Source organism: Danio rerio, chromosome 4 (assembly GCF_049306965.1).
Source record: "Danio rerio strain Tuebingen ecotype United States chromosome 4, GRCz12tu, whole genome shotgun sequence".
NCBI classification, from domain to species: Eukaryota; Metazoa; Chordata; class Actinopteri; order Cypriniformes; family Danionidae; genus Danio; species Danio rerio.
The window spans coordinates 57,009,356-57,024,753 of NC_133179.1; the positions used below are offsets into that span (position 1 = coordinate 57,009,356).

At 40.1% G+C, this 15,398-nt stretch overlaps 2 protein-coding genes across 5 annotated transcripts in view; both read left to right on the plus strand.

The window, feature by feature from the left end:
- LOC137491081 (uncharacterized) overlaps positions 1–10,850 on the plus strand; it is a 131,854-nt gene extending 121,004 nt beyond the window's left edge. For all 3 annotated transcript variants that reach the window (XM_073948370.1, XM_073948369.1, XM_068220154.2), the window contains exon 3: positions 6,395–10,850. In XM_073948370.1, coding sequence (XP_073804471.1) covers positions 6,395–8,448 — 2,054 coding nt within the window. In that variant the 3' untranslated portion in view covers positions 8,449–10,850. The remainder of the gene's footprint in view (positions 1–6,394) is intronic.
- Positions 1–15,398, plus strand: part of LOC137491103 (uncharacterized) — a 1,183,352-nt gene that overhangs the window by 842,909 nt on the left and 325,045 nt on the right. The gene's annotated exons all lie outside the window — the stretch shown is intronic.

Sequence of the window (15,398 nt, forward strand, 5' to 3'; positions counted from 1 at the left end):
ACATTAAGTACAAAATTAGTGTGCGAAAATAGAGCACTTATAGTGCATTACTGAAAAGTGTACTAAGTATACTTAAATAAATTGCCTACATTTCAGTCACACAAAGAACAAAGTCACGTACAAGAATGTCTTGTCCTTCTTTAATTAATAACTAGCTACAATTCACAGACCTTCGACAGGGACATGTACTGTAACTAGATTAATGGGATTATTACTCTCCTAAAAACTGTTTTAGTACTGCTTGCATTCTTATTATTCAACTATTTTATTGATTTTTTTAAAAGTCTTCAATTTTTCTACAACACACATATTGAACAACAAATTAACATGGTGCATAGCTACAGACATACTCAAACCCCATATAGAAAAAGGGAGAAAAATAAAAATAAATTAATAAAAATAGATCAAATAAATTAGGAAATTAGGGATAAACTCTCACCAAGGATATAATAACCTCTGAGCGTTCAATGTAGGAGAGGAAAGGCTGCCAAACCTCTAAAACCTTTTTGTAGAGTCTCGGATGATGTACTTAAGGTGCTCGAGTTTAAGATGTGATAACAATTCTAATATCCAATGTTTGTGGGATGGTGGGTTTGTTTTTTCCATCTTAGGAGAATCAGGCGTCTGGCCAATAAAGAAGAAAAAGCAATGATCTCTATTACATATAGATGAAAATGATCTAAAAATATTGGCCCAAAATTTATGCAATCTAGGGCATCACCAGAACATCAGATCTGCTGGCTCCAAACCACATCTGGGGCAAGATGAATCTGACCCTGGATACATTTTTGCCAGCTTGCTCCTAGATAGGTGAAGCCTAAGAAGCACCTTAAACTGAAGAAGACCATGTCTAATAAATGCAGGGGATGAGTGTACCAGTTCTATAGCATATTGCCAAGCTGTATCTGCTATTTCTAGTACCAGTCTGTCTTCCCATTTTTGTTTTATACAATTTAGGCAAGGGGAGGCAGTTCTTTAGACCACTTCATATAACATGGACATCATACCCCTTTGATATGAGTCCATATTTACCAATTCATCTATCCAACATGCTTATGGTTGGTTCAGTGAAGGAGAGAAGTGTTTTTTTTTTTTTCGAAACTATGGACTTGAAAGTACCTAAAAAAAATTGTCTCCAAAACAAGAGCTTCATCAAATACCTTGCACAACAGTGGTGTTAGCTTGGCAGTAAATATCTTGTAAAACTCGGCCGGAAGCCATCAGGGCCTGGTGCTTTTCCGGTTTTTAATTTTTTAATTGCATTTTCAATTTCAGAAGGTGTTATTTTTTATTCTAATGCCAACTGATCTGAATCACAAAGGTATGGCAATTCTAAATAATTGAAAAAGCTCTCAATACGTCCAATTTCGATTACCTCAGAGCTGCAAAGGGTTTTATAAAAGTGTTTAAATTGATCATTAATTCCCTGTTAATCAGTAATAATACTGCCATCACCCTTACTAACTGCTGCTATAAAACCAGCTGCTGAGGATTGTTACAGTTGGTAACACAATAACCTGGCAGCTCGTTTGCCATGTTCATAATGAATCTAGCGTGATCTTATGTGGAGATCCTTTGCATTTTCACTTGTCAGGGAGTCATATTCCGCTTGCAGAAGAAGTTTTTTCTAATGGAGCTCTTCAGAAGGTGATGTTGAGTGTAGCTGATCAATTGTATTATTTAATTCATAATGTCTGTAAGCCGTTTTGACATTCTTTTATTTGCGCTAGCTTGATATTAAATAATCTGTCCTTTTATAAATGCTTTCAGAGTATACCATAGGATGCTCAAACTTATCTCTGGGGATTCGTTTATCTCAAGGAAGAAATAAATTTAAGCATCAATAACTTTTACAAAATCGTCGTCTACCAAGAGTCTTGAGTTAAACCGCCATGTATGTTGGAGGATTCCATTGCCTGAAAACATAGCTTTAGAGAGACTGGACAATGGTCCAAAATAACAATACTACCATACACTACTGCTGACATTATTGCCCCATTCACACGGGGCTTCAGTGTCAACGCTTGACAGAGGGCGTGTCTGAAGTTGGGGCTGACGTGATCGTCATAGCAGCGTTAGCCAATGAATTTAGTCAGCAATAGGCCACAGTCTGAGCTGGTGTATTTGCATACAGCGATCTGTCGGCTGATGCTTCCATCGCCGCTTGAAAAGTTGATCAAGTCCCAACTTTTGCAGCGAACAATGCCTCTGAAGCAGCGTCGACGAACCCACAATGCAGTTCGGCAACGCCTGACGTCACCCATTCAAAGTGAACGGGAAGCGTTGACGCTGATGCCCCTTGTGAATGGGGCGTAAGGGAAGTAACTGCTTGTCCAGGAGAAAATGGTCAATCCTGGAATAGGTTTGATGCACAGGTGAATAAAATTCAGGAGGTTCGCCTCCTAAAATTAAATTGTGTGTGTCAAGACTAGGCAAAATTGAAAATAAATCACTGAAAATGTGTACATTGTCCCAATTAGGAGCATACACATCGGCCAGGACCACAGACATGTTCAAAGTTTGGATTATTATGTTTCTGCCATTTTTATCCAGCACATTTGACTCAATGACAAACTGTACATTCTTATGTATGAGTACAGCAACGACCCTACTTTTGCTATTGAAGTTTGAATAATATATTTGTGTATAGCCTCCTCTATTAAGTTTAGAATAGTCATTTTTCAACAGATGTGTCTCCTGTAAATATACAATATCGGATTTGAACTGTTTTTAACTGATTTTAATTGTTTCGTTTTATTGGGTGATTTAGCCTCCGCACATTCCAACTGGTAAAGTTTGTCTTTACTTCACCCATTTTATGGGCTGTTGAAAAAATTTATCAGAAGCATCCGAAGCACCCGAAAGGTATCTGTGGGTTTTGTATGTAGGGGTATATATAAATGTTGCTATAATAAAGGCCAAAGAAGAAAAAATGGCCATGAATATCAAATCACTTTTATTGTCACATCATCCGCAGCACGTGTGCTATGATGAGTGAAAAGCTTAGGTGCTGGCTCTAGACAGTACAAAATACAGACAGTGCAAATATAATGACAGTGCAAAATACAGATAGTACAAAATAATTTGGCACCATTATAATTGTTGACAGCGATTTGTGTACCCATAGTTGTAGGCAGTATTGTTTTAGGTATGTATTGGTTAAAGTGCAGTGCATGCCACATATACATGGTGTGCAGTGAGGGGTATTAAGTGTTCATCAGCCTGATAGTCTGAGAGAAGAAGCTTTCCTTTAGTCGGCTGGTGCGCGACCGGATGCTGCAGAACCATTTGCCTAAGAGTAGCAGAGAGAAAAGTCTATGGCTTGGGTGGCTGGAGTCGCTTATAGTTCACTTGGCTTTTCTCATGCACCGCCTGGTGATGTCGTGATGGGAGGGAAGCTCACCTCCTACTACGCGTCCAGCAGTTCACACAATCCTATGTAGGCCTTTGCTATTGCTGCTGGTGCTATTTACATACCAGGTGGTGATACAGCCATGCAGGATGCTCTCCACAGTGCAGGTGTAGAACGAGCGGAGGATGTGAGGGCTTATTCCAAACCTCCTGAGACGCCTGAGGAAGAAGAGGCGTTGTTGTGCCTTCCTTAGCACTGCGTCTGTGTGAGCAGTCCATGTCAAATCCTTAGCAATGTGTACTCCAAGAAACTTGAAAGCGCTGACTCTCTCCACTGATGTCCCGTTGATGGTGATGGGGGTGTGTTCTCTTTTCTCCCAGCTCCTTGGTTTTGCTGATGTTGAGTGAGAGGTGGTTTTCCTCACACCACTGCGTCAGAGTGTAAACCTCCTCTCTGTAGGCCATCTCATCATTATCTGTGATTAGGCCCACCACTGTCATCAGCAAATTAACGATGACGTTAGAGCTGTGTTTGGCTGTACAGTCGCGTGTGTACAGGGAGTAGAGGAGTGGACTGAGAACACAGCTCTGTGGATCATCAGTGTGGATCAGGTCATGTTGTTCATTCTGACCACCTGGCGTCTGCTTGACAGGAAGTCCAGGATCTAGATGCACAGAGAGCTGTGTAGACCCAGAGCTTGGAGCTTCACCACTAGTTTGGCAGGCACTATAGTGTTGAATACTGAGCTGTAGTCCACAAACAGCATTCTCACATATGTGTTTTTGTTTTCCAGGTGAGACAGAGCAGTGTGCAAGGTGAAAGTAATTGCAACATCAGTGGAGCGATTATTCCTGTAAGCAAATTGCAGAGGGTCAGTGTGAGCAGGCAGTACAGAGCAGATGTGCTTTTTAAACAGCTTCTCAAAGCACTTGCTGAAGATGGGTGTCAGAGCAACTAGACGCCAGTCATTTAAGCATGTGGTTTTAGATTATTTCGGTATGGGCACAATAGTAGCTGTCTTAAAGCATGTGGGAACCACAGACCAAGAGAGTGAGAGGTTAACGAAGTCCGTGAAAACCCCCGCTAGCTGGTGTGCGCATGCTTTAAGTACACGTCCAAGGATGCCATCTGGGCCGTAGCTTTCCAGATGTTCCGGAAAGATCTTGTTACGTCTACTACAGAAACAGAGTGTGCTTGCGGTTTCGGTATCGGCCGCGGGAGCGCACAGTGTGTGGGTGTCCTGGGCTTTAAAGTAGGTGTAGAACGAGTTAAGCTCATCCAGGAGAGATGCAGAAATGTTTACAGTGGCGGGTTTGTTACTTTTAAAGTTTGTGATGTAATTAAGTCCCTGCCACATACTCCTTCCCTCTACCTTGTATCTCTGTATTGATGTTTTGCTGCTTTGATAGTTTACCTGAGGTTGTAGTTTGCTTGTTTTTGTTCCTCAGCATTTCTGGATTTATAGGCGGAGGTTCACACTGATAGGGCTGTTCGAACTTCGCCATCAATCCATGGTTTTGGGTTGGGGAAGATACAAACAGTTTTTGTTGGGACCATGTCTTCTATACACTTTCTGATGAAGCATGTAACGGTGTCTTGAGTAAACTTTAATGTCGTCATCAGAAGCTGCCCGGAACATCTCCCAGTCCACATGATCAAATCATTCTTGAAGTATGGAACTCGATTGGTCCGTCCAGCTTTGAAACGTCTTGAGGGTGGGTGGTTCCTGTTTCAGTTTCTGTCTGTAAGCAGGGAAGAGCAGAACAGAAGAGTCATCTAATTTGCTTAGCGGTGGGCGGGGGAGGGATTTGTTGGCTTCCCGGAACGGAGAATAGCAGTGGTCCAAAATTCGGTCACCACGCATGTTTGTGGTGATATGGTAATAGTATTTTGGAGCGATTTTCCTGAGATTGGCATTGTTAAAGTCCCCTGTAACAATAAACGCTGCCTCTGGGTGTTTGGTTTCCTGCTCGCTTATGCTCCCATTCAGTTCCCTAAGCGCCTTCTGTGTGTTGGCTTGAGGGTGGATGCAAACATCTGTAATTATAACAGCTGTGACCTCTCTTGGTGGCCAGTGTGGTTGGCACCGAAGCATAAGGTATTCCAGATCAGGAGAACAAAATGATCTAACTGGATGTATGTTTCTCTTATCTCACCATGAGTTAATAAAGAAACAAACACCTCCTTCTTTGCTTTCCCCTGTCGGTTCTTTCATTCTATCCACAGTATCTTATCCATAGTATTCTATCCATAGTATTCCCTGTCTGCTAAACAAATGTTAGAAAAACATTTTGTTGTAATTATGAATATATACAAATAAAAATAGGCCATTGTTACGACCCCCTCGTTCGAGGTGCAACATAAAAGAGCTCAGACAACAAAAAAATTATATATGCAACTTATTTAATATACACAACTAATAAAACAACAAATCAAGAAACAAACAAATGTCTAGGGGAAAATGAAGAAAATAACTAACTTTAACTACACATATAAATAATGCCAAACAAAACCATAAGATTGCCAAAATAAAGAGATGGTCTTGATGCGAAGACGGCCAGTAGCCACACTATCCTGCAGAAGCTAGCTCACTCTCGCATTTATATGCTTTGAACCAATTGGGGAGCAACCATGGCACCTAATCAGGATCTTCCACATCCAAAGTAGAATACCGGGGTTGTCACACCATTTACACCTTTCAAATCTGTGTCTTATCAATGTGACCAAAATTACTTTTATGATCAATTATGTAGGAAACTCTGAAAACTAGACTGACAGCATTTCAATTTACAATGACTTCTATGTTAGGCGACTATGACACAATTTACATTGTAAAAGCAGTAGATAAATAAAGATGAATTTAATCTGCTTAAATGTGTACAGGTTAATGACTGAACAAAATATGATCTGATTTTATTTTACATTTAACATGCATCAAAATAAGTGTGTGTAGCCAATGTTTCCAGTGTCTTTTTACTTTTCAGCTTTTGATGAGAGATTTTTAGACTTAATGAAAATTAATCTGTTATTTATTTATTTCAGACCTAATTGAAGAGAATGAGAGGAAAGAGGAGGAACATCATGTCAAAATTGAGGAAAAAACTCATTTACAGACTGATGGTATTTTGAAAAGGAGAGACAAGAATTGTTTCATCTGCACTCAGTGTGGAAAGATTTTGGCAAGCAAAAGCAAACTTAAGATTCACATGATAATCCACACTGGAGAGAAACCATTCATGTGCACTCAGTGTGGGAAGAGTTTCCGCCAAGCATCATCACTTAATAAACACATGAGGATCCACACTGGAGAGAAACCATTCACATGCACTCAGTGTGGAATAAGTTTTAACTGCTCATCATACCTTAAACAACACATGAGGATCCACACTGGAGAGAAACCATTTACTTGCACTCAGTGTGGGAGGAGTTTCAACCGCTCATCAAACCTTGATCACCACATGAGGATCCACACTGGAGAGAAACCATTTACTTGCACTCAGTGTGGGAAGAGTTTCAACCGCTCATCAAACCTTGATCAACACATAAGGATCCACACTGGAGAGAAACCAATAACGTGCACTCTGTGTGGGAAGAGTTTTCGCCAATCATCATCCCTTTCTAAACACATGAGGACCCACACTGGAGAGAAACCATTTACTTGCACTCAGTGTGGGAAGAGTTTCAGCCAATCATCAAACTTTAATCTACACATGAGGATCCACACTGGAGAGAAACCATTTACGTGCACTCAGTGTGGGAAGAGTTTCCGCCAAGCATCATCACTTAATAAACACATGAGGACCCACACTGGAGAGAAACCATTTACTTGCACTCAGTGTGGGAAGAGTTTCAACCGCTCATCACACCTTAATCAACACATAAGGATCCACACTGGAGAGAAACCAATAACGTGCACTCAGTGTGGGAAGAGTTTCCGCCAATCATCATCCCTTTATAAACACATGAGGATCCACACTGGAGAGAAACCATTCACATGCACTCAGTGTGGGAAGAGTTTCAGCCAATCATCAAACTTTAATCTACACATGAGGATCCACACTGGAGAGAAACCAATAACGTGCACTCAGTGTGGGAAGAGTTTTCACCAATCATCATCCCTTTATAAACACATGAGGATCCACACTGGAGAGAAACCATTCACATGCACTCAGTGTGGGAAGAGTTTCCGCCAAGCATCATCACTTAATAAACACATGAGGATCCACACTGGAGAGAAACCAATAACGTGCACTCAGTGTGGGAAGAGTTTTCGCCAATCGTCATCCCTTTATAAACACATGAGGATCCACACTGGAGAGAAACCATTCACATGCACTCAGTGTGGCAAGAGTTTCCGCCAAACATCATCACTTAATAAACACATGAGGATCCACACTGGAGAGAAACCATTCACATGCACTCAGTGTGGAATAAGTTTTAACTGCTCATCATACCTTAAACAACACATGAGGATCCACACTGGAGAGAAACCATTTACTTGCACTCAGTGTGGGAGGAGTTTCAACCGCTCATCAAACCTTGATCACCACATGAGGATCCACACTGGAGAGAAACCATTTACTTGCACTCAGTGTGGGAAGAGTTTCAACCGCTCATCAAACCTTGATCAACACATAAGGATCCACACTGGAGAGAAACCAATAACGTGCACTCTGTGTGGGAAGAGTTTTCGCCAATCATCATCCCTTTCTAAACACATGAGGACCCACACTGGAGAGAAACCATTTACTTGCACTCAGTGTGGGAAGAGTTTCAACCGCTCATCAAACCTTGATCAACACATAAGGATCCACACTGGAGAGAAACCATTTACGTGCACTCAGTGTGGGAAGAGTTTCCGCCAAGCATCATCACTTAATAAACACATGAGGACCCACACTGGAGAGAAACCATTTACTTGCACTCAGTGTGGGAAGAGTTTCAACCGCTCATCACACCTTAATCAACACATAAGGATCCACACTGGAGAGAAACCAATAATGTGCACTCAGTGTGGGAAGAGTTTTCGCCAATCATCATCCCTTTATAAACACATGAGGATCCACACTGGAGAGAAACCATTCACTTGCTCTTAATTAAATTTAATTCAGCTTTATTTGTATACCGCTTTTACAATGTAGATTGTGTCAAAGCAGCTTCACATAAATGGTCATAATAAATTGGATCAGGGTAGTTCAGTTTTTAGTGTTTAAGTTCAGTTCAGCTCAGTTCAGTGTGATTTAAATCATTACTGAGAGTCCAAACACTGAAGAGCAAATCCATTGATGCATAGCTCTACCGATCCTGAACCATGCAAGCCAGTGGCGACAGCGGAGAGGGAAAAAAAAAACTTTACTGATAGGAGTGAAGAAAAAAAACCTTGAGAGAAACCAGACTCAGTTGGGCACGACCATTTTCATTTCTCCGCTGGCCAAAAGTCTTGTGCAGAGCTGCAGTCTCAGCAGTGGAGGCTGGAAGCTGGCCTCAGCGAAGACTCGTCTGTCCCTGGAGCGTCGCTGGAATCAGACTCATGTTCTCCACTCCCCACGACCACCAGCGCAGCAGCAGCTCAGGATACGGCCTGGTCCCGGATATGGAAACCTTGGGATCATCTCGTCGCTGGTCTTAGATCCAATCAGTGACTCCGCATAATCTGAGGACCTCGGGATGATTATCCCCAGGTGGAAATGAAGAAAAAAAAAAAGAATAATTAGCGTAGCTGCTGTTCATAGTGTATATAAGCAAGATGTAGAAACTTGTGTGGAAACCCGCTAAGTGATGTATTGAGTGTATGCTTTACTAAACAGATAGGTCTTTAATCTAGTTTTGAACTGACAGAGTGTGTCTGAGCCTCGGATGTTATCAGGGAGGCTATTCCAGAGTTTAGCAGCCATAAATGAGAAGGCTCGACCTCCTTTACTCAACTTTGCTATTCTAGGTACTACCAGAAGCCCGGAGGTTCGAGATCTTAAAGAGGGAGTTGGATTGTAGCGAGACAGAAGATAAACAGGAGCTAGATAGGTGAGAATTAATATTTTAAATTTAATACAAAACTTAACAGGCAGCCAGTGTAAGGAGGATAAAATTGGGGTCTGTGGTCACACCGGACTTTTCTCTCCATAGACTTTCATTCATACGCACGCAAATGTGTCAGACTGGAATCGTAAGTTTGTGCGTCAAGTTTCGCAATTCACTGCCTTGCAAGGTTCAAGCTTGGTGAACTTTGACCTTGGAAATTGCATCACTTGACTATGTAAGACCCACACTGGAGAGAAACCGTTCACATGCACTCAGTGTGGGAAGAGATTCAACCGATCAGCAAACCTTAATAAACACATGAAAATCCACACTGATGTGAAAGAGTATATGCGCTTTGAGTGTGAGAAGACTTATTACAGCTCCAAAATTGAAACTGCACCAGACAATTTACTCTGGAGAGACCGTACAAGTGTTTTTACAAGAGGTTTAATTAGTTAACACATCTGAAAACAACAGGATTCACACTGGAGAGAAACCGTACAGATCTGATCAGTGTCTACAGAGTTTTAATCATTCGGCGCAGCTTAAGAAACACATAGAGAAAAAAGTTACACACATGACATGAATGCAGCAAAAATTTCTCTGTGCACTGGATGTTTCATGTCTGAATAATGTTTGAAAAGGCTGAGTGACGATATACTGTTTTCCAACACTCCTACACTGCAGTAGGTCGGGTTGTAAATGTGTTGCGCTTCTCGCGTTTACCGTAAACACCGTGGTGGTGGCTGAGAAAAGAATTGTCATAAACATCTGGCCAACAGCTCCTCTGCAGCTTAAAATCTCTTTGCAAGTGATTGTACCAGTGCAGATAAATTTGTACTCTCTCCAGTGTATTCATGTAGCTAGTGTTGTTTTAGATGATGTTCACTGTCTGACTCCCTGAATGAGAGACATCACTGGGAAGACACCGCACATCAAAGAAGGTGGAGCTCTAGGACGCTTAGTTTGCAGTATACCAGGGCCTCAAGTTTTAAAAGCCCATTCAATTGTCCTGTGTTGCAGCTTTTATTAGTGAAGTTTCTTTACTTTTAGATTCTAGATTTTTCTAGTTTACTTCTTTTACTTTGAGTCGAATACAAACTTGATGAATATTTTATGATTTAGGCAGAGCGACAGGTATTAAGTTTTACAATATTTATACACTGTGATGACTCCAGATTAGAGCATGTGGTAAATTCTGATTGGATGCCTGCATTACTCATCAATGGGTATATAAAAGTTGTTGTGCTAGCTACCCCAGGACACTGTGGCTACTCGGGAGTCCACATGTCAAGACCTGCCATCTCATTGGCTCTTTAACCTTATGGTTTTGTTTTGCATTACTTTTGTCATGTAGTCAAAGTGTTGTTGTGATTTTATCCTAAGTTCTTTATCGTCATTATTATCCCTAGAAATTTGTTGGTTGCTTTGATTGTTTGTTCTATGAGTTACTTTTATAATAAATAATTTGCATTCAGGCTATTTTGTTGGCACTCTTATGGTGCGACTCTAACAAGCGGGTCATAACACTTCGCAAAATGTGGCCGGTTGTATCCAAGATCTTGTTCTTTTCAGTCATGACCATAGGTGAGAGTAGGAACCTAGCATGAGCAGTAAATTAAGAACATTGCCTTTCGTCTCAGATCCTTCACCACAACAGACAACCACATCAACTGCATTACTGCTGCCGCTGCACTGATCCATCTTTAAATCTCACATTCCATTCCTCATGGAAAACACTGATACTTAAACTCCATTTGGGGTAAGGACTCTCCTCCAAACTGGAGATGGCCACCTTTTTCCAGTCAAGCACAATGGTTTCTTAGAGGTGCTGTTTCTTTCCCTGCCATGTCACACTCAGCAGCAAACAATCCCACTTACTGCATGCTGAAGTTCCATGTCCTATGAAGCCAAAAAGACAACGTTATCTGCAAATGGCAGAGACAGTCCTAGCCTGCACCTAAAATTCTGTCAGTAAAAATTACTGTATTTCTGAGATCAGCCTGAAAAATAACACATTCACAAAATAAAATGAATAAATGAATGGATGGATGGACATTGTAGTGGTGGAAGGGGAAGTTGGATGGCTTGTGTAGATGTTAGATGATCACACACACACACACACAAGTAATAGCTTCTAGCTTATTTTTATTACGTTCTTCAGCAGTAACAAGCTTTTCTGTTCTGTCGCTCCCACCACCGACGTTCCCCTCTAGCTCCACCCACTTCCGTTACGTCACTTGACACACAAGAAGCTACATCCCCCGCTTTTTTAGCAGGTGACAGGGCAACAAAAAGTAAAAAAATAAAATCAGGTAAATGTATATACAGATCTGGCATGAACTAACGCGCGCATGAAACAAAGTGATCTCGCATGGCCACGACATATGGCGCGTTAGCACGGAAAGATGGTCTAGCAAATAAAGACATGAACAGTAGGGGGCAGTCATGTACTGTAACGCACTGTATTGAAGCCGGAGCATTCTTTACGCATCGTTATAACCTAGAACACTACTTCATACAGGGGCGTAGATGTAGGGTGGACGGTGGTGATGCTTAATATAAATAGTTAAGTTTTCTAATTCACCACTGAACAACAGCTGATTAAACATCTGTGTCCTTTGAAAAAAAGCAAGATGGAGCAAATTAAAAAATAAAAACGCAAAAAAAAAATGCATTTAGAAACAGCTGAGAGATCCCTCTTCCCTTCCTCACAATGGTTTGGTCCACTGCCCGCATCCCAGCTCATGCAAAGACTATAGAATATCTTAAAGGGACTTTGATCTCACCTACTCTATGCACACGGGTCAAGTGTGCGGCTGCCTAGTTAACCTCGAAAGCGATTCTCTTGGTTCTCAACGAGGGGTGCGGAGAGATAGGAATGGGGCACACATTGTATTAAGAGCCCCTTTTTCCTTCTGGAGAGAAAGTGCCCTTTTTCTGTTACTTTTTAAAATAATAATATAAGCCTATGCATATGTGAGTGTGTGTTCGATATGAGGGCAGCTTTCCCTGTATATATTAGTGCTGTCCATCGATTAAAAAAAATTAACTAATTAATCGCACCTTTTAAAAAAAATTTATCGCGATTAATCTCATTTAAAATACTGAAACTTGTAATTTTGCCTATTTAAATGTAAAATTAATGTAAACGCAAGACAAAAAATTATTTAAATTCAAAATATAATTGTTTAATAGAATTTTTGTTTAACTTGTAACACAGATTTCTTCATGCAAACAACATACCCACAATAAACCATCAAGATCCTGGCTTGACAGCCATATTTATTAAAGAAATTAAAACACAGGCATGTAAATGACATTTAAATTTCAAAACAATCAATGCCAATAAAGAAAACATTGATTTCCATGTTGGATTCTAAGTGGACTGCAAAAAAATGCCAAAATACAGGAATTGCAGATATGGAAAATTAAAAATTATAATAATAAACTATAGGATACAAACTGTTGCACTCATTGTAAAGTTTTATTGCTGAGTTGAGAACATTAGTTATAGAGTAGAAACAATTTTGCTTAATCCTCCTTCCTCCTACATTCATCCAGTTGCTAAGACTAGGAGTATCCCGCAAGTGCACAGAGACTCCCAAATGCCCGCAAATGAATGATAATTTCTTGCAAACCAGTCGTTAAATACATTGCACACCCCTCTCGCCCCTACTCAGATACGTCGCTCACTCCACCCCTGACACCCCTCAACGGGTCTGACACAGACAAACACACAGACAGACACACACAACGCGCTGCAGACGTTTTGGCCCCAACGGCCTTCCATACTGGAGCGACTCCCCTCAGATTCAACACGCATGATCAAGTTCATCAAATTTGCTTAAACTAAGCCTCCTAAAGTATTACTGTATTTCACAAGGATTCTGACACAACAACGCGAAGTATACGCTTTCGTTGCGTTTAATGAGGAAACACGCTAAACTTGGAGGGCTCATGCTGAAAGGCAGAGTAATGCCCTGTCTTTGACAGCTCGCGACTTCACCAGACGTACTGAGTACATTTACGTAAGACACCAATACTCCGATTTTAATATGATTAAGATAATACTCTTATTAATTTTACCGTGTAGCCTTAAAAGGAACCTTACCTTAAAGGAACACCGAGTCATGAAATGCGGATGATTTTGTTTCTGTTCGCCATGCGGTGTCAACTTACAACAGAAGTCGAAAGTTAAAAATGAAACACCCGAAATTGCATGAAATTCTGGATAACCTGTGATGTACCTAATTGTTTTATACTGGAACTTTCCTTCAAAAAGTGCTTCCTTGGTCTTATCCACATTTATTGCATGTTGAACACATGTCTACCACAACAGGAAGCAAAAAAACCTGCATGCGTTAATTGTGTTAATTTTTTTTAACGCGTTAATTATTTAAAATTAATCGCATGCGTTAACGCGTTAATTTTGGTAGCGCTAATTTTAAGTATTTATTTTTATCTTTTCTTTTAATGGTTTTTAATTGTGTTAGTTTTAATACAAGAGGTCTTTTGAATGTTGGAAAATTTGACAAGGTAAAGGAACTGTGCAAAGAACAAAACTTAATTTGTTTACAAGAGACTAATCGGAATAATGGCATGATGGAAGATTTAAAAAGGAGATGGAGGGGGCAAATATTTTATAACAATGGTGATGGAAGGATGGAAAGAGGGGTCGCTATTTTAGTCAAAGAAGATATAAAGAATGATGTGGAAGAAATATACAATGATAAAGAGGGAAAATGCCTTGCTATTAGAATGAGAGAAAATAATACAACATTATGTAACATTCATGCTCCAGTAGCAGAAAAGGAAAAGAAGGACTTTTTTAAACAATAAATGATCTAATGATTTTATGGGGAGAAACTATTTTAATTGGATATTTTAACACATTTTTTAATAGAACTGATTTAGCGGATGGCATGGTTTTTAGGAATAACACTGGGAGAAAAGAGTTGCAGAAACTAATGGCAGAGCACAAAGAAGTGGACATATGGAGAGTAAGGAATGAAGGAAAAAGAGAATATTCAAGAAGACATTTAGTAGCTGGTAACTTAAAGCAAAGTAGGATTGATTTTATTTTATGCAAGGAAAAACTGGGTGATTTTATAGAGTGTTTATTTTAAAGAAACAGCGCTAAGCGACCACAAGTTTTTATTAATGAAGATTGATTTTAATGAAACCGAAAGAGGAAAAGGGATATGGATTTTAAATACAGAAATTTTAAAAGGAGAACCTTATAGAAAGGCAATAGTGGACTTGATAAATACTGAAATACAAAATGAGTTGCATCATGAAGATAAAAGACTATGGTGGGATAACACAAAATATGAAATTAATAAGTATACGATTAAAATGAGTAAATCAATACAAAAAGCAAAAGCACATGAAGAAGTAGAGGTTAGAAAGGAATTAAAGGACAGTTTAAATCAAGAAAAAGTAAATATAGAGTGAATAGTATTCAACGTTACTGTAATGGTTATTCATTTAAACCAACTTGTTATAAAAATACTTAGTTTGCAATTGTTGTCCGAATTAATCTGCAACGAAATCTGTTATTACAGTACAAATCTTGAATGGTATAAGGGCTCTGATTGGCCATAGCGTTCATTGTAACTCGGAACATGATTGGCTGCCGTAACCAAGAATAGGGTGAATCTTGGTTTCAGCTCGGGACGTGATTGGCCAGCATGACCAAGAATTAAAAAAAATCTTGGTTCCAACTCAGAACGTGATTGGCCGGTGTAACCAAGAATAACCACAACTTACAGGTGACAGTATGCGCCACTGGCCCAGTCTGCACTGTGTGGCATATTTGCCGACGTATAACATAGACTGAAACATTGCTCACACTTGTCTGAGGTGGTCATTTTGACTGCAATCTTGTTTTAGGTTGGCACTTTGTTTTTGAATATTGTATGCTTTTCGAATGCGTATCTGTGCTGCAGTGGAACGCCTTAGCCTCACAGCAAACATTTTGGTTTACAAGCTGTCACTGCTGTCTTCCCAGGAGAGTGGCTGTACT